The 17,893-nt window shown below is 48.2% G+C and overlaps 1 protein-coding gene across 9 annotated transcripts in view; it reads right to left on the bottom strand.

Moving 5' to 3' along the window:
- LOC122367302 (coiled-coil domain-containing protein 137-like) overlaps positions 1 to 14,002 on the bottom strand; it is a 44,605-nt gene extending 30,603 nt beyond the window's left edge. Inside the window, exons 1-2 of one of the 9 annotated variants that reach the window (XM_043340288.1) lie at positions 4,821 to 4,872; positions 4,545 to 4,614 (exon numbers count right to left, since the gene is read on the bottom strand). In XM_043340288.1, coding sequence (XP_043196223.1) covers positions 4,545 to 4,612 — 68 coding nt within the window. In that variant the 5' untranslated portion in view covers positions 4,613 to 4,614; positions 4,821 to 4,872. Of the gene's footprint in view, positions 1 to 4,544; positions 4,873 to 13,714 lie in introns of those variants that run through there. The other 8 variants (XM_043340290.1, XM_043340295.1, XM_043340294.1 and 5 more) reach the window with 8 other exon arrangements.
- Positions 14,003 to 17,893: the final 3,891 nt, after the last annotated feature.

Raw genomic sequence — 17,893 nt, 5'->3', positions numbered from 1 at the left:
TAAAATATCATTCAGAGGTCAAGGTCAAGGTCAGGTCAGGTCAGATCAGGTCACCAAAAACAAAATATAGAAAAGGGCATGTGCGACACATGTTTTATGGGTCATTTTATTCATAGAATTCAATAGGCACACTCAATAGGTGATATGGACCACATATGGATGAATTTCAGGTCGAGGTCAGGTCAAGGTCAGGTCAAGTGAGGTCAAATTTTGAAGTTGGTTATTAAGGCCTAAAAAGGTGTCTATCTGATGTAGTTTCTCACGGCGAATCGAATGGTGCTATTTTTGTTTCCGTACGAGGTCTAGAACTTCCAAAAAATTCATTTTTCAAAATTTTTGTGTGTCGTGACGTCATGAAATTTTTAATAACTCCCACATTTTTTAACCGATTCTTCTAAAAATTGGTATGTAGGTGCAAATAGACCACATCTCTGACATAAATTCCGTTTTTTTTCGATACACTCAAAATTTTAGATTTTATAATTATTTTCCCAAAAAAGTCAGTTTTTGGAGAAAAAAAATTGGCCAAAATCCAATATTTTCCAAACACCGAGATAACCATTCGATAGACAAAGTAGAATTACGTATAGCCTTTTTTGTTACGTCTTGATTCCTTTAAAAATGAAGATGTTAGCGGCGTTGGAAATTTTGCCGTTTTTTAGGCGAAAATGGCGAACATGACGTCATTAAAACGTCAATTTCTCAAAAATTCTCCGACAGATTTTGCTCAAATTTTCAGGGAACGTGTCAAATTGATGTAAGAAAGGGTACTGAAAGTTTGGCGACGTTGCACGACGCCGTTTTTGAGTTATTGCAAAAATTCGCGAGGGTGGGTAAAATTTACCCCCCAGCCCCGCGCGGGTTTAACGTTGCGGGAGACATAATCCCAAAAAGTGTCTCCTTATTCCAAAAACCTTTCGGATTTTGATTCCAATAGTCTAAAACAAGTATTTGATTATAAAAGTTGTTCAGTTTTCGTTTCATTCTCATAAGTAAATATTTGTCACTTTCGGGCGCTGCGTGGATGGCGGAGCGATTTCGGGCGTTCCCCCCCCCCCCACTCTGGATCCGCTAGTGATCGTAACGTTACGTAGTCGAATCCGATTAATTCACTGTTTCTGTCCTAAATGTGACCACCCGTCTTATGTCTAGTGTCACCCGTTAGAAAAACACAGCTTTGTTTTAACAACCGTTGTTAAAATTTACATAAAAGTTGAATATAACCGACAAATAGAGCCACTGCCTCGTCGATTTCGCATTACAACTAGTTCCGTTGCAACACATCTAGTTCCGTTGCAAAGTAACTAGGTAGTTTGCAACGTACCTAGGTAGTTTGCATCCTAACTAGTTAGTTTGCATCCTAACTAGTTAGTTTGCAAACTAACTGGACGGTCAGTTAGTTTGCAACGGAACTAGTTTCGTTGCAAACTACCTGGCCGGTCAGGTAGTTTGCAACGAAACTAGTTGCGTTACAAACTAACGGATTTCGCATACTAACTGTAACATATACATACGCATGGCAGGGTGGCGCTAGTGAGCCAGAGCCGCCGAGGGCGGTCAAGTTTGAGGGCCGCTGGATCGCCTGACCCTTGGGGCGGGGCGGGGCGGGAAGGGGAGGGGAGGGAGGGACGGACGAGCAGGCGGGCGGGCGGAGGGAGGGAGGCAGGAGAGGCACTTAAGTAATAACCCTTACGGAGGCGTCGCGTCAAACTATGGTGACCGCACGCAGTTTCACCAGGTATCACAAGTGACCTCTGAGTGGTGTTTCGCTGGACGCTGCTACCACGCTGCTATCGCATTTCGCGAGCTGACGTCACACTTGTGGTAGGTAGTGTTGGAGCAATAGGCTTGTTGATGTCTGCATGGAAGCCCAATCTGACACGTGTGATAGCAGCGTGCTGCCATCATCGGTGAAACACCACCCTGGTTTCACGGGCAGTTGAGTGGATGAAGATAAGAGAAGTTATGCGAGTCCAGGTCGATATCACCATGATGCCACCTAGTAAACTATTCTATTTTTCTTCCTATAGGAAAATATTGGTAGTCGTAAAGCAGGCGTCACGCTTTCGCTTTTGCAACCAAGGAGAGGCCTTCCCGAAGATGTAGGTTGTACGGCCCTCCAGCTAAAGAGTGGTTGGTTAGCCTATGTGCTTTTGGCATAATAGCTTTAAATGACAGAGACACTCCTGTAAAATGACTCAATAGAAATGAGAAGAGGGTTTGTGCACACATTTCGGCAGTGGTTTTCAACAGCCATTAGACGTATTCATCAATGCAGATCGATTATTGTGATGTTGGCAAGTGGCAACCAACCACTAAATACCTGGAGGGCCGTACATAGGTCCTCTAACGATGTGCCGAATCTGAGCACAATCGGCCTAGCCGTTCTCGAAATCTGGAAGCGGCACCCTGCACGTGCGCACGTGCAAAATGGGTCCCAACCGACTTTTGTACGGCACCATACTAACCGATCCCTAACCAATTGTACCAAATTTCAGCGCAATCGGTTCAGCCGTTCTCGAGATCTGGAATATACCACTGCACATGCGTACGTGCAGCAGCACCCCAACTGTGGCACATGGCCTAATGAGTGCCTACCTACATTCAGCGCAATCGGCCCAGTAGTTACCGAGATATTGCGGTTGTTACAAAACTGACACCTCTTCGTTTTGCACGTAGCACATGCATAAGGAGTCAACCACATGCATCGGGAATAGTCCAATACTTGGTAGAAGGAATGAAGCTACCCTACAAAAATTCCCGCATGTAAATCGGTCAAGTGGTTGCTGAGATATAAGCCTCGCAAAAGCGTCCGCACGGCACGGCCGGCCGGCCGGCCGCTCATACTCAGAACTTTCCGTTAATCTACCAAAGACTCCGCTCGCTTGGCTGGCTCCGTAATAACCCACGATGACTCTTTAGTGCCCTGCCCACGATATTGGTTGATTAACGGCGTAAATGGACATTGTTAGTTGTGTAAAATTGATGTCCGGAGAGGTACTGAAAGTTACAAGTCGAAATTCGCAGCTGTTTCTGAGTTTTCTGCGAAAAGCCACAGGGGGCCCTTTGGGCCCTCCCCCCCCCCACAACGGGTCGTGGGTTAATCTACGAAAGACTACGCTCGCTTCGCTCGCTCCGTAATAATAAACATTGAAAATATAGCAAATATCAAGCCACTAGCCAGTGGCGGATCCAGGGGGGGAGGCGGTCACATGGGTCATGACCCCCTTGGGGCCCGGGGCACCACAGGCCTGCCAGGGGCACCACTGGCCTAGCAGGGGCACCACAGGCTTGTCAGGGCCCAAAGGCACCACAGTCCTTCCAGGGGCACCATAGGCCTGTCAGGGGAACCACCGGCCTCGCAGGGAAAACACCGGCCTCGCAGGGGCACATTGGGCCTGTCAGGGGCACTTCAGGCTTGTCAGAGGCACCACAAAGAGTTGTCAGGGCCGAGGGGCACCACTGGCCTAGCAGGAGCACCACAGGCCTGTCAGGGGTACCACAGGCCTGCCAGGGAAACCACCGGCCTCGCAGGGAAAACACCGGCCTCGCAGGGGCACCTGCAGCCTAGCAGGAACACCACAGGCCTGCCAGGGCCTCGGAGCCCCACAGGTCTAGAAATGATACCACAGCCCTAGAAAGGACACTACAGGCCTGTCAGGGGCACCATGGGCCTGTCAAGGGCTATGGGGACCTTAGACCTGTCAAGGGACAGGGAAACCCCAGTCCTTCCAGGGGCACCACAGGCCTGTCAGGGGCACCAGTGGCATAGCAGGGCACCAGCCACCACAAGCCATGAGAGGCACCACAGGTCTGTCAGAGGCACAACTGGCCTAGCTGGGCCACTGGGGCACTACAGGTCTGCCAGGGGCATGGTACCACAAGCCCAGCCTGGGAACCATACCTAAGCCTGCCAGACCCAGGGGCTGTAAATGCCTAGCAGGACTGACCACAGGCATTTATGCTTGTCTCTTTTCATGATTTGTTGACAAAAAACTAGACATAGCATATTCACATATTGATGTACCTACTTGCTTAAAATTGGGACGCCGGTGAAAACAGGGCGCCGGAGGGCAAATTAGTCACGTGACATTTTGAGCTTCTCCCCCTTTGTGGGCTTTCCACATGCTAAATGTCACGTGTGAATTTCACGAACCTTGATCAAATCGCCCCAGGCGCCCTGTTTTCACCGTCATCCTAAAATTGGCACGTTTGGTTGTGGCTAAGACACTGACCAAAAAATAGAAAACATAAAAAAGGGCACCACCAAAGTTACATGAGCATTTGTTCTGTTGTTGTTGCTTGTTGCAAAAATCTGGGTATTCTCTTAGCAGACGTCACCCGAGCTGCCATATCCAGTTAGGTAGGTTGGTAGGTTAGGTTGTAGGTTGGTAGGTTAGGTTGTAGGTTGTAGGTAAGGTTAGGTCAGGTTAGATGCACGTGAGATGTGGATATGGCAGCTTGGGTGACATCTGCTAAGAGAGTACCTATTTCCTGGATCCGCCCCTGTATCAAACAATAGAAAGCTAGGCTGAGGCACCAACCTTTCTCTCCTAATCGCATAAGGATCCTTGATCTTGTTTGCCTTCTTTCCATGATTGCGTTTTGCCATTTCTATAGTAAAACATCAAAAACACATTCAATATCTGAATTCCTTCACACTCCAGTCAGACCCATAAGCTAACTAAGCCATGGATGTCAACAACCCAAAAGCATGATTAACTTCCACCGTCGGTAAACATGTGGACCCACTCTAACTCGAGGCCCATAGACCCAGACTGAGACCCGCTGAGACCCACTTATGCACCCCATACACCCACATGAACCCGCATCACACGCACACGCGGCCACACGCGGCACGCGTATTTACAAATTGCAACCGAGCTCCGCCGTAGGGTATTTTATTTCCGCCGTAGTGTATTTCACTTGGGGGATTTTCTACCATACATCTGCCTGAGCTTAGGGTAATTACAATTTGTCGGCGACGTTAAAAAATGATGCACTTTTTTCGCAGTATAGGATATCGCATGTGCATATTTCTGCCTTTTTGGGTGCGCTTTATGATTTATCGGTTTTTCGTGAGTAACTCGCGTAAAAACCGTCCGATCGCGACGAAACTTTCAATGCCCCCGATTTTATCAATTTTACACCTACCCTGAAAATTTCATGACCTGACCCAAATAACCTTTGACCTGTGACCTATTTCTCGAGACCATGTTTGGCCCGAATCGCGATTCGGCGTATGTCGGCTCGCATTAGCCGCGCGGTTGCAGTCTTCACGTGGTTTCAACCGTTGAAACATGTGATATGATGCTGGTCCCATGCATTAGGGTGGGTGTCAACTGTCAAGGTCACCTGAAGGTCAGGTCAGCTCAATGACCTTTGATGACCTCGGTTCATTTTTCGAGTTTTACATGTTTCTAGGCTAGTTTTTGGAGCTGATTTCGAATTTAGCAACCATTTGAACATGTGATTTAAGTTGGTCCCTTTGTATAGCCTACATTGCATCCTGATTATTTATCTGTTGTCTAGGGGATTATATTCTTCAATCTTTTACTCTATGTGCTGTCTAGGGGTATTACTGATGAAAACGCGATCGATATGTGTGTGTTTCTGGTTCCTTTCCCTCCTTCGTTCCCAACACCATCCACCATACAGACGTGAACATGAGTTAAAAGTAGATATATTGAAATGAGCCAAAAGATGAGGTCGAAACCAAAATGTCAAAAGGAAGCGATCGAGTCATTAAACGAGACAAGGCCGAAAATCAGTCCTGCACGAATAGCCGTTGCATTAGCACAGGCTGATATCGAAGAAGACGGAAGAGTGTTGAAAGAAGACCGAAAATCAGTCCCACTCGAGTTGCTATCGCACTCGAGTGTGCCGATATTGGAGAGGCCGGAAGAGTGCCGAAAGAACAGCCTGCTGCCGCCAAGCCGAGCCAATCGGCTCCCTGGTCAGCGTCATGATGGCGGGCAGGCTGAAACACAAACAGCGCAGTGAGACCGGACAACGGCGGTCAACGGTCACCAAACAAAAAGCCGAAAGAGATAACCGAATGGTTAGCCGAAAGACAAAACAAACAGTTCAACCATATACCGAATAGTTCGGCAAGTTAAACGGACTTCCTAGAAGACGTCACGTCACCTTGTCCCCACAGCACAGCTCCAAGAGAGCTAGCTGGGGCAGACCGTCCGGTCTGAGTCATTCTTACGTAGGTACTTACTTGTGCATGTTGAGTGGAGTGTTGCAGAGTGGGTGTTGTCGAACGTGGTGTGGACTGTGTGAGGAGTGTCTCGCTGCTGCGTCTGGCGCCCGTTTTATACCTCTCCGACAGTCGTTTGCCCTTGGTGTGTCGTCAACCCATTTTTCACGATCTAACCCTCGCCGAGTGTTTTTGCTGTGGGCGAACGGTGGAGGTCAGCGAGATAGGAGCCGAGCGAGCCGCCGCCGGTTGGTCGGCCTTGGCCTCCGGGCCGACTGACGGGGCGCTTCCCGTCGCTGGAAATAATGAGTGTCGCCGATTAGCCGCTCAGAGCAGATGGAAACGATATTTCTCACATCCCTCCCATTTTTATGGCGAACGAAGAACTGTAACCTTAGGGGGTGAACGGGTATACGTACGTAATAATAGACTTACAGTCTGACTGGGTCAAACCGAGTTTGATTTGTAGACAATGGCAAATGCGGCGTCTTAAACTGTTTTAACTGTTTTGTGCCTTTCGACAAATATGACAATAGTGCAAAATACATGATCACTTAATAGCTTGATAGTTAGAGCACACGACTTTAGCTTCAGCTTTAGCATTGTTGCACCATGGTAGTGCTGCTGGATACAAAATCTTGGAAAAAGGCAATCACTGCACCTTTACATTTATATTATCCTGGGAACCACATCTCCTTGCTACTGACCTGTGGACTGTTTCTGGGATGGGAATTTCGTGGTTTACCGGAAACGATTTACAAAGGAGCATGTCGTCAGTCGTGCAATGTAAAGGGTACGCTTGTTAACGATTCCCAATACGGGCTTCGACTTTAAAAAAACTCACGAGTGATAACGTGATGGGTCCATCCGTCTGCTTTATGGCCGCCACACCTGGAGGAGATAAGTTACAACCGACGGGCGAGTGATCGTTTGCCTCCGTTAGAACAGAAGGATGCGTTTCCGACTTCTGGCAGCACTCAGCATCGCGGTGTTGGTCCTAAGGGCTCGGGTGAGGTGTTGAGGCTGAAGTCAATCTGACATGCCGAGAGATTGGTGGTGCTTGTAGACCTTTTGGTATCTCAGATACCTGTGTAGGACGCACTCTGCTGCTGGCTCCAATGACCTGAGGACATTGGGAGGGACCAGACGATGCGAGCATCGCAGCACACGAGCAGTTTGTCCTATTGTCTATGCCGGTTCTATGCCCGCGCATCTTTTGGTCTGCACAGATCCATGTCGCTGGATCTAGTTTCAAGGCAATGCACAAGATTGTTGCTTCACCACAACTTATACCTCGAGCACCAACTGACCCTTATCACGACCTTCATGCATACGCTGAAGCAGATTGTAGCAAACTCGTCTGCTTGACTTTAACAAGTGAGCACATGCCCGTTGGCTTTGATCTTTTGATCTCAAGGGTTGTTCTTACTTTTGTTCGTGACCCGACATCACCGTCGCTGGTCACTCACGAGACGGTGGCGCTCCATGCAGGGTTGGATAAATCCATCAGGACCTCCACTCGGCAGCGCGGTGTCTGTTGCAGACAATACAACGAAAGTCAACCACAGTAACTGGTACACCTTCCATTCAATATGACGTTGGCTCTTCGTTCAGCTTTGGGATTGCCAAATGATTCACATGAGTGCTGAACGAGTTCACATAGGATTGCAGGTTCTAACTGCATAGGCTTTCGGATTCATATTTAAATCGTTCCACAGGAAAAGGTGTGATCAGTTTGCACAGTTGATGCTACTCCAGAATCTTGCTATAAACATTAACCTAAGTGTTACTCGAAAGTCGAGACAACGAAATCAATCCAATATTTCGTTAATTTTGCATTGTCCCTTACCGTTGCGGTTCTGCTCGGTTTAGCTTTACCGGCAAGACCTTCCCTCGGGACGTTTCGTGCCTCGTACCTGCGCTGAAATCGAAACCTTTCGGCTTCAGTCAGCTCACTTGGTAACTGCTGACGGCCGAATTACTATTTTTCTTTGCCTTGTTATATCAACTGCAAGACCCACGCAGTAATTCACGATGAAGCAGGACATCAAGCATTTATGTCTATCTTCCTACTCTGGAGATGAGCCACGGGATGGACTCCTGAAGAGTTTTGCACTTGCTGTGACTTGCAAAGTGCAGCTAAGCAAGGATTCGAGTCGTACTACCTCCTGCCATGGAATGGAGATAAAACGAGACGAAAACCACTTTCCGTCTTAAACACTATCTTTCCCTCTGCAGTCACCTGAAGTGTACTCACATATCAGCCGTTTGTCGGGTTTGCTGTTTCTGCAACATCTGTGCAACGAAGCACAGCAAACGAGTCACCTTTCTTATCGACGCTGCAGTCAACTTCTGAAACAAGTAAACTGTCGATCGGTTTGCTGCTTCTGCAACACCTGTGCAAATGAAGCAAAGCAACCGAGTCATCATCCTAAGACACCTTTCCTATCGATGTCATCTTCTGAAACAATAAAGCTACTGGTCAGGTTTGCTGTACCTGCAGCACCTGTGCAACAAAGTCGAGCAATCGAGTCGTCATCACCCAATAAGACACCTTTCCTATCGACGTCACCTTCTGAAACATATAAGCTGTTTGTCGGGTTTGCTGCTGGCCTCTCTCTTGTAGTCGCCGGAGTGTTCGACTCTTTATACTCCGGTAGCAGTGTATTTGCGGTGGGGTTTGCCGCCTTACACGCTCAAATGGTTCCGTTTTTCACATACTAGGAACACCTCCTCAGCATGGATTGTCGCTTGTGCCAGTGACCTGCTGCTCCCGTCACTGCACGCCCAGCCCTTATGCCTAGAGCGTAAGCTGACCGAGAATTCCACCCATACCCGGCCGGTGTATGTTCGGTGGGCATGGACCCCCAGAGGACCACCCTCTGCCATGCTACTCACTCTGGTAGATAGGTGGGGCAGGCCCTATCACCAGTTCTCCTCAGCTCCTACGCGTCCGGGCAGCGACTGCCGTCCTGCTCCACGCGAGCAGACGGTCCGGTGACGTCCTCCTCCAAGAGACGTCTGTAGGCTGCACGTCCTACCTAGCACTCGCCCTTCTCTCAGGGACGTAGGCAGACGGCACGACCTACTCAATATTAACGGAAACCACATTTCTGGCCCAGCACATCACCCGCCAAATAACAAATGCGTTTACCATTCTGTCAATACTTCCCAACTGGACGGGAGTATCACCAATGTTGACTGGGATTATCTTCACAAATCACAACCCTCAACTGACTGATGAGATGACTGTCTGTTTGAACCGAAGCAAAGTTAAAAGTATATTGCCATCCAATGTTAACCCGCGACCGCCTGGGTACGGAAATAGCCCAGGCGGTGCCGGGTTAACCAATAATGACTAATTAATACGAAATTTACCTATCAACTAGGGCAAAGTGTCTAACACAGAGAGAATTACTTCACCCGAATTCGACTTGCCGGAAACCTGCCACGCTCTGAAATGTTGAAATTCCTGTGTAAGAACTGATTAGATGTAAACGACGTTGTACTCTCACAAATAAATGACATCTCAAACTGTGAAACATTGAACCGATCTTATTCCACTGAACCTTGTCAACAACTCAGCCATGAAACAACTCCATGAAACAACAATTAAAACCCAAACAACAAGTAAAACCACAAAAGAATAACTAATCATGTCAGCGAGGCATCAATCCACTCAGTCACAATGACACTTCGGACTGTGTCAGGGCCATGTAAGGTTATGTCAGCGGACCTCTGAACTCCGGAAACCTTGATCATGGGATACTTCCGCGATCTTGAAAACACTGATCAAATCGCATATCCGGTTTGGCGATCAGATGATCGAACTCGCGATGTTTTACATATCTGTGGATGGTTATTGCCCCGAACACGCTAGCTGACCACTGTGCTGCCATGCACCTGGTCACTGACGTCCTATGGCAACTACCCCAAAGTTCAATGACACCAAGTCGGTATCATCAGAACGTGTCATGACAACGAAGTCAGTGTTGGCTCCCTAAAGCCAAGTCAGTAACATCTGAGCATTAAAGGTCAAGACAAATCTCAATAACACCAAGTCGAAGTTATCAGATCAAACCTACGGACCAGCTCAACAACACCAAGTCGGCATTATATGGGCACCTTATACCTTACCTTACCTTACCTTAATGTTGGCGGGACTATTGGAGGCCAGAGGCCTATTGGACCCGATCTCGTCGAGCTCATGCGGTACTCTTTGCTCAAACTCAGTTTATGGTAGGGATATCGTACATACGACTCGACCAGTGTCTGTCAAGGAGGTTCTTGAACCCATTCAGGGTCGGTGCGAGAACCACTTCAGCCGGCAGCGAGTTCCAGTCGTTGACCGCACGTACGCTCCAGTGGTTTCTTCGTACTCTAGTCAGAGCTCTTGGTTTGGCCACCTTCATCGTATGACCTCTTGTGCTTGCCGATGGAGCAGCCTGGAAGAAGTCTTCTTTCTTCAGGTTCAGAAGACCAGTCATGAGCATGTAGAGCATGATGACGTCTCCTCTGCGTCTTCTGTAAAGCAAGGACGGCAGCCGTAGCCTGCGCAGCCGCTCCTGATACGGGAGATGCCGGATTTCAGTGACAAGTCGCGTGGCTCTGCGCTGGACTCTCTCCACCAGTCGTTGATCTTCTTTGTTGAAGGGGCCCCAGATGATGTTGCCATACTCTAGGTGAGGTCGGACCAGGGTCTTGTAGAGGACTGGGAGAGTCTCGGAGTTGAGTAGCTCAAAGGAGCGTCGGATGACTGCCAGAATCTGGTTGGCCTTGCTGATGGCAACAGCAGCATGCTTCTTGAACTTCAATTCCTCGTCGATGAAGATGCCCAAGTCTTTCTCTTCTGTCACCGCTGAGAGTGGCTCCCCCAGAAGCGTGTACTGGAACCGTGGGTTACCTCTCCCGAGGTGAAGAACCTTACACTTCTTCAGGTTGAAAGGGAGAAGCCAGGTCGCTGACCAGTTCGCTGCGGCTACTAGGTCGAGTTGCAACTGGGCGCCGTTCGCGTCAGTAGGAGCCTGAGGCGGTTGCGACTGGTTTGGGCCGTACAGTTTTGCGTCGTCCGCGAACATGGCGATGTGGCTCTTGACACATTCTGGGAGGTCGTTTACGTAGATGACGAAGAGCGTCGGTCCCAAGACCGAACCCTGTGGGATGCCGCTCATGACAGGGTGTTGAATCGAGGTTGTTCCATTGATCGACACTCTTTGACCTCGGCCAGTAAGAAATGCCTCAATCCACTTGAGCACCGGGCCTCGGATTCCGTAGCCCTTCAACTTTGCAAGCAGACGCTTGTGCGGAACAGAGTCGAAGGCTTTTCGAAAGTCCAGGTAGGCAATATCAATATGCTCTCCATTCTCCAGCTGCCGAGTCCAGTCTTCCAGAGTAGAGAGGAGTTGGGTTGCGCACGACCTCTTGGGAAGGAAGCCATGCTGGGCATCGTTGAGCTGCCCGGTCTCCGTGAGGAACTCCATGATTCTGTCTCTGACTATGCCCTCCAGCACCTTCGAAAGCACGGATGTCAGGCTTACAGGTCTGTAGTTTGCTGGTTCCAGTCTGCAACCACCTTTGAAGATTGGAACAATAGTTCCCAGTTTCCACTCGTCTGGAAGAGAGCCGCTATCAAGGGACTTCTGGAACAGAGAGCAGACGGGAGAACTGATTGCGGTCGCGAGCTCTCGCAGGACCCTCGAAGGAATACCATCAGGACCAGGGGAGGTGGAGGTTTTGAGGCTCTCTAGTCTGCGCTGAACCAGTGCAGGACTCAATTCAACACGCTCTAGTGTTCGTCCTTCCCATGGAGACGCCAGGTCAGGCATGTTCGAACAGTCCTCCACGGTGAAGACACTGGCAAAGAACTCAGCAAGCACGTCCGCCCTCTCCTGATCTGAAAGTGCTAACGAGCCATCAGCCTTTCTGAGGTTTCCAATGCCAGGCTTAGTTTTCAAACGTGAGTTGACATATCTCCAAAAAGGCTTCACGTTGTCTTTGAGCGCATCAACCAGAGTCTGTTCAAACCTCCGCCTCAACCGCCTGGTGAGGCTTCTCAGGTCGTTACGCGCGCGGACAAAACGATTGTAGCACTCCACGTCTCGAGTTCTCACGTATTTCTTCCAGAGCTTATTTTTCTTATTTCTTAGAGTCCGGGCTTCTCTTGTTACATAGATGTTCTTCCTCTGATGGGATCGATGAAGCGGGATGTTCTCTGTCATCATCACCCTGATGGTCTCGGAGAAGAGCTTGCAGTGTTCTTCCAGCGGGACCGACTCTAACGAGGCCCACGACACGCTTTGGAGGTCATTCACCATCTTTGCATAATTACCCTTGCTTAGGTTCAACTTGGCTGTGTGGTTGCCTGCTCCAGGTGTGTAGCAGTGCAGCTCGAACCATAACACCTCATGGTCGCTGTTCCCGAGAGGAGGGAGGTGAGTGATTTCGGATATCATGCCCTCCTCATTAGAAAATATCAGATCCAGGACGTTGGGGGTGTTACCATGTCTGTAACGTGTTGGTCGCTTGACATGCTGGATGAGGAAGCTGTCTCGAACCGCCTCCAGAAACGCATGGGCCGGGTCAGACGGTGGACCAAGAGACATACAACAGCTCCAGTCAATAGAATTGAAGTTGAAGTCCCCCATAATGACGAGGTGAGATGGGTTAGCTCTTGTAACTTCAATGAGAAGGTCGCAAAGCTTCGTTGTGGACTGACAGTCGCTGGAGGGGCTACGGTAGATGCCACCTAGGATGAGCTCATCGGAGCCCCCCAGTCGTACCTTCAGCCAGAGTTGCTCTGAGAAGTCATTTGAAAACTGAACTTGGGTCACACATAAGTGCGCAGCCACAAAGAAGCATATTCCTCTCAATCCTGATGACCCCAATCGAGGAGCTGTTGGTTCAAAGCTGGTGAATGTCACATAACCAGGTAGAGCTAACTGGGAAGGGCTGATGGGCAGGGACTGGGCTTTGGGAATGACTTCTGTTATCACTATGATGTCAGGTCTAGTACCGGCGATGTACATACTCAGTTCATCTCTCTTGTTCAGGAACTGATCTGCATTCGTGTATACACATGTTAAGCCTGCCTGGGCCCTCCCCGTCCTGCCCTCAGTCAGTCAGGCCGTTCTTGGATTGGCTGCCGAGTTGCTCGCCCCTGAGGCTGCTTCAGCATCAGCATTCACAGCCGGCACAGGCCCGTGCCAGCAGCAGAGGCCTGACCGACTTCAGGTTCCGGTTCCACCTCCTGTTGGATAGATTCTTACGGGCAACCTCTTAATGAAGTTCAAGAATACCAAGTCCTGTATCATCCAAACATATTTTCAAGTCTAAGGAATCGAATGGATGTAATCAATGGCACATATCTGGGCATTCATTTATACCTCCTATGAAGTTAGGTAGCCATGTGCTGTCATGCCAACGATGCGAACGAATTAATTTACGAGGCATACGACCGAATAGCGTATCGCCAGAAGGCAAAGTAAGTAGACCCACAGAAGTAAGACTAACCTGAATCAAATGAACTTCAAGCGATGGCGACCTCGATGGTGTGTCCAATGTAGGATGTCGATGCATCATGCGAACCAACAATTGGCCTGACGAACCCAGTAGAGTCTGGAACTCGAGCCATTCGCCATCAAATAAAGGTAACTGGAAATACACAAATTTGACCAGTCAATTCATGTTTCACGAACACGGTGAAACGGAAAGTTTACGAACCACGAGCAGCAAGCTACACCAACGAAGATCCACGAATCATTCTGGAACAACAAAGAACCTGAAAACTTTACAAGCAAGAAGGGTTTATATAGCCTTGGTTCAACCCAGGGGGGTTCGCTCCCGTGCCTTCAGAGGGCTGTTCACGGGCCCTGTGTGCGGTCGGACCGCACACAGCCTCCAAGCTCCGCCCACTGCGTCCCTACGTCAGCCTTCCGTCACCGCACACAGCGATCGCTGTGGCCGGTCGGGACTGGCCACAGCGGACCGTCCACCGCACGCAGCCGTGACGTCAGAACCGCCTACCCATCCCCTACCCCCACGCCTGCTGGACGCACCGCACACAGCGCACGCAGCAGTGTGCGGTGCCCGTGAACACCCCTCTGCATTACGAAAAATGGCAACAACCCGTGAGCAGCATCAGCTGCTCACGCACATGTTCAGGGAAAACGACATGTAATGGACTGCTGACGACGGCTCTCTCCACCAATCAGCGCTCGGCATCTCGAGCGCTGATTGGCTGGTAGCAAACGCGTCATATGTGGGTCTCATTTTTTTGCGATCAGTGAACGCGTTATTTAATACACAGTGGCCTATGGAGAATGGCACGCGGAACTGGAGGTCAGTGTTTTATTGCTTCGTACATGCGAATGGGGGTATTTGAGTGGCATTTGACACCATTTTCGAAATCTACAGTGAATTTCTGATCGACTCATGTATATATTTTCATGAATTTGATAGTATTACTGCTACATATTTGGTGTTTTATGTTGGTGTTGTTTCTCTCGACCTTTGTCTTGAACTTTTATCACATCTTTTCTCGAAAATGCTTGCCATAACCAGGTCTAAACTGTATCTGTATAAAGGGAATATGTGTTGAATATGAGGAGAAAGTAGTAATGACCATTCTGCCTATCAAACTGCCAGAAGGTGTTCTTGTAAGGTGATTGAAACTGCAGTACGGGTTGCAGATGTGGGTTGACATTAGCATTATATTATTGTTGTAACCCCACTTGCTCTAATAAAATGGCAACATGGGGTTATGTACCCACTATTGCACAGCCTGGTATTAAGCTGGTTGATATGTGGAGGATAATGAAAGCATAAAAGCTTTTCTTAAGTGAATAGGAGCGTTGCGTCTTGTAACTAATGTCAAGTCATTTTAAATCAAATGATTGTGTGTGATTGTAACTTTTACTTCAATTATTATTGCTAGTTTTGACCTTTTTAATCATCAAGTTTTATGTGTACCAATTTCATATGCCTGTGTAATGTCTGGTGCGACTTTGTGCAGTGTGGTGTCTTGAAACAAACCAATTTATTTTGTACCTTTTTGTATTTCAACAAATGTAGGTATGTCAAAGGACAAAAATGTCATGCCTATTATCATTGACACTACTACAGCTAACTTTGCCTATATTCCTTTTCAGAGGCATTCAATTCAATCTGCTTTCCAGTGCAGTACCTAGGAGGCTGCAACTGAAACTCGCACAAAGGCAATCAAGTGTCACTTCATCAGCCTACAGTAACAGCCCATCTGTCATCAAGATATGGATGAAGGGGCATAGAAGAACAACTAGTTCAAACATGAAAAGATTGTATTTTGTTTTGGACTATTTCTTAGCATAACATAACAGTACACTTGCTGCTTTTTTATGTTTGCCCTGTGTGCAGTTTTGAATAATTTTAACCATGAGATGCTTTTGTCAACTATTATCTTTACACAAGCTTCCTTTGTCATGCATATGTGTAATTTTGAGTTTACATGCATGATGTAGGCACATTTCCCTTGGCTTCATAAAAGTTAAAACTACTTGCAAGCTTTGGTTATGGACATTGGTGCTATATATGATGCTTCAAATGTGTCCAGTAGTTGATGAGAAGAGGAGTAGGACAGCTGATAGCTATTACCAAAAGTATGTGCTTGTCTGCACTTCGGGCTGTTTTACTTCCTTGAGTTGAAAAACCCTCATCTTTTGTTTCTTTCCGGTGTGCCCATTGTTTCCGTGGTGCTATACATAAACGTCAAGTTTGAAGTTGGTATCCAAGTGAGCAAAATGTGTATTATTTCAGTCCGTCTTGAATCATTCGTCTTGAATTATATCCCTAACTGACATCCTGTTATTTGTCCTGCAATGTCTGTGCCTGTGTCCGCCCCAGGGTTGTGCTCGACTCAAAAAAATTTGCCGACTCGACTCATCATTCAACCTCAGAAAGCCCTGACTCAACTCTGACTCAAACAAGGAGCTGATTTTTTCCCCTTGACTCGACTCATGACTCAAGCGGCTCAATGAAAATATGAGTCGACTCAAACTTGACTCAAATTTTTTGTTGAGTCAAGTGAGTTGACTCAAAATTGACTCAGACAAAAAAGCCGTTGAGCGGGGGGGGGGGGTGAAAAAGTCCGGCAGCAGGGCCAGGGCGAAGTTATTAAGCGGGGGGGGGGACGGGGGGGATGAAAAGCTTGTTTCTGGAAAGTTGAGTCAGCTGACTCATGTTCCTAAATGTTTGACTCAACTCAATGTCAAAAGTTATTTTACTGACTCAACTCTGACTCAACTCAACGCCTTAATATTTTTGTCCGACTCAACTCTGACTCAACTCAACAGCTCAACAATTTATCCGACTCGACTCAAATCTGACTCATTTGAGTCAGAGTTGAGTCAAATTTCTGACTCGACTCATGAGTCAAGCACAACCCTGGTCCGCCCTTACCTCCGGCTCCAGCCTCCAACCAGCCCTGCTGAGCTCTGTCGCCGGCGCGGTGTGTCGCAACGTGCTGTTTCTCCACTCCAGCCGACAGCTGCTAGGAATCGTCCTGTGCCATGATGCGCCATGCGACACAGCAATTGTAAGCTGCAGGTCACATTCGGACTGATTGGCTCCGCGTATGTGCATCCGGCCGGGAGCTAGTCGATATCAGGGACGTGGGTCGGACTGTTGTGGCGGCGTACACTGTGCTGGTTGAAGTTGTATTTCTGTTAGTGAAAAGCATTAATACATAACCATGGCTGCAGCCCAATGTTATTGTGGATTTCAGAGGGAGTGGCCAGTCAGGAGGGCCCCATGTGGGTATGGATCCAGTGTCCAGTGGGATTGGCTAAGATTTCCGGCGATTGATAAACGCTTCTATGATAGTAAACCTATTGAGTTATGAGGGGAGGTCACGTGACGGACCTGACCTTACTAAACTCTTGTGAAAACACGACACATACGAACGGTAAGAAACCGACAGCTCTTCTTTCTGCCAAGTGTCATCTTTCTGTGAAGGATTTCTTGGCACTGAGTGTTCAGAAATGGCGTTGTTTTTGGACTGTGCAGAGGCTCACGAGCGACAACATAGGTCAACAACCTGACGTACCTTAAATATGCGACTTGTACCATAAGATCCAGCTTGATCAAAAGATAGGACATGTCAAATTTCATCTCTTTATCTCAAAAGAATTTTGAGCTATCGTAAAAACCGCCAGTGTGGCACCATATCGCCTCCCCGCGCGGTCGGAAGGTAAAAGTTCGCCGGCTCTAACTAAACAAATAGTCGTCGTATCGCAAATTCATTGACGGCGTTCGAAGCGTCGTTCAATTTACTTTCGAAACATATCCTAACATTACCATTTAACTGCCTAGCGCAATCACCAACAAGCAAAAGTTCCGCGCATCCCTCCTCATACAGTGTTAGCGGCGGCCGGCCGCCGGCCGCTGACCCACATTCGCGTCATCAGGGAATGCCGCAACTAATTTATTGTTTCCAACTTTTTTCCCGGAGCGTTCTACCTGGTTTATATAGCCTTGGTTCAACCGCAGCCGTAGTGCAAAAACCCCTGCCCACCTTACCCCACGGCGAAGCTCGGTTGCAATTTGTAAATACGCACGCGGCACACGATTCTGCGCCTGACAACGTCTTCTGCACTGTTAATGTCTTTATATCGAATTCCAGTTTTCTATAGACACCGCAACCAACAAATAAAAATG

The sequence above is a fragment of the Amphibalanus amphitrite genome, unplaced genomic scaffold, assembly GCF_019059575.1.
Source record: "Amphibalanus amphitrite isolate SeventyFive unplaced genomic scaffold, NRLGWU_Aamphi_draft 000862F_arrow, whole genome shotgun sequence".
Classification (NCBI taxonomy): Eukaryota; Metazoa; Arthropoda; class Thecostraca; order Balanomorpha; family Balanidae; genus Amphibalanus; species Amphibalanus amphitrite.
Note: the sequence above shows the minus strand (reverse complement) of the source record. Positions and strands in the feature narration are given on the sequence as shown.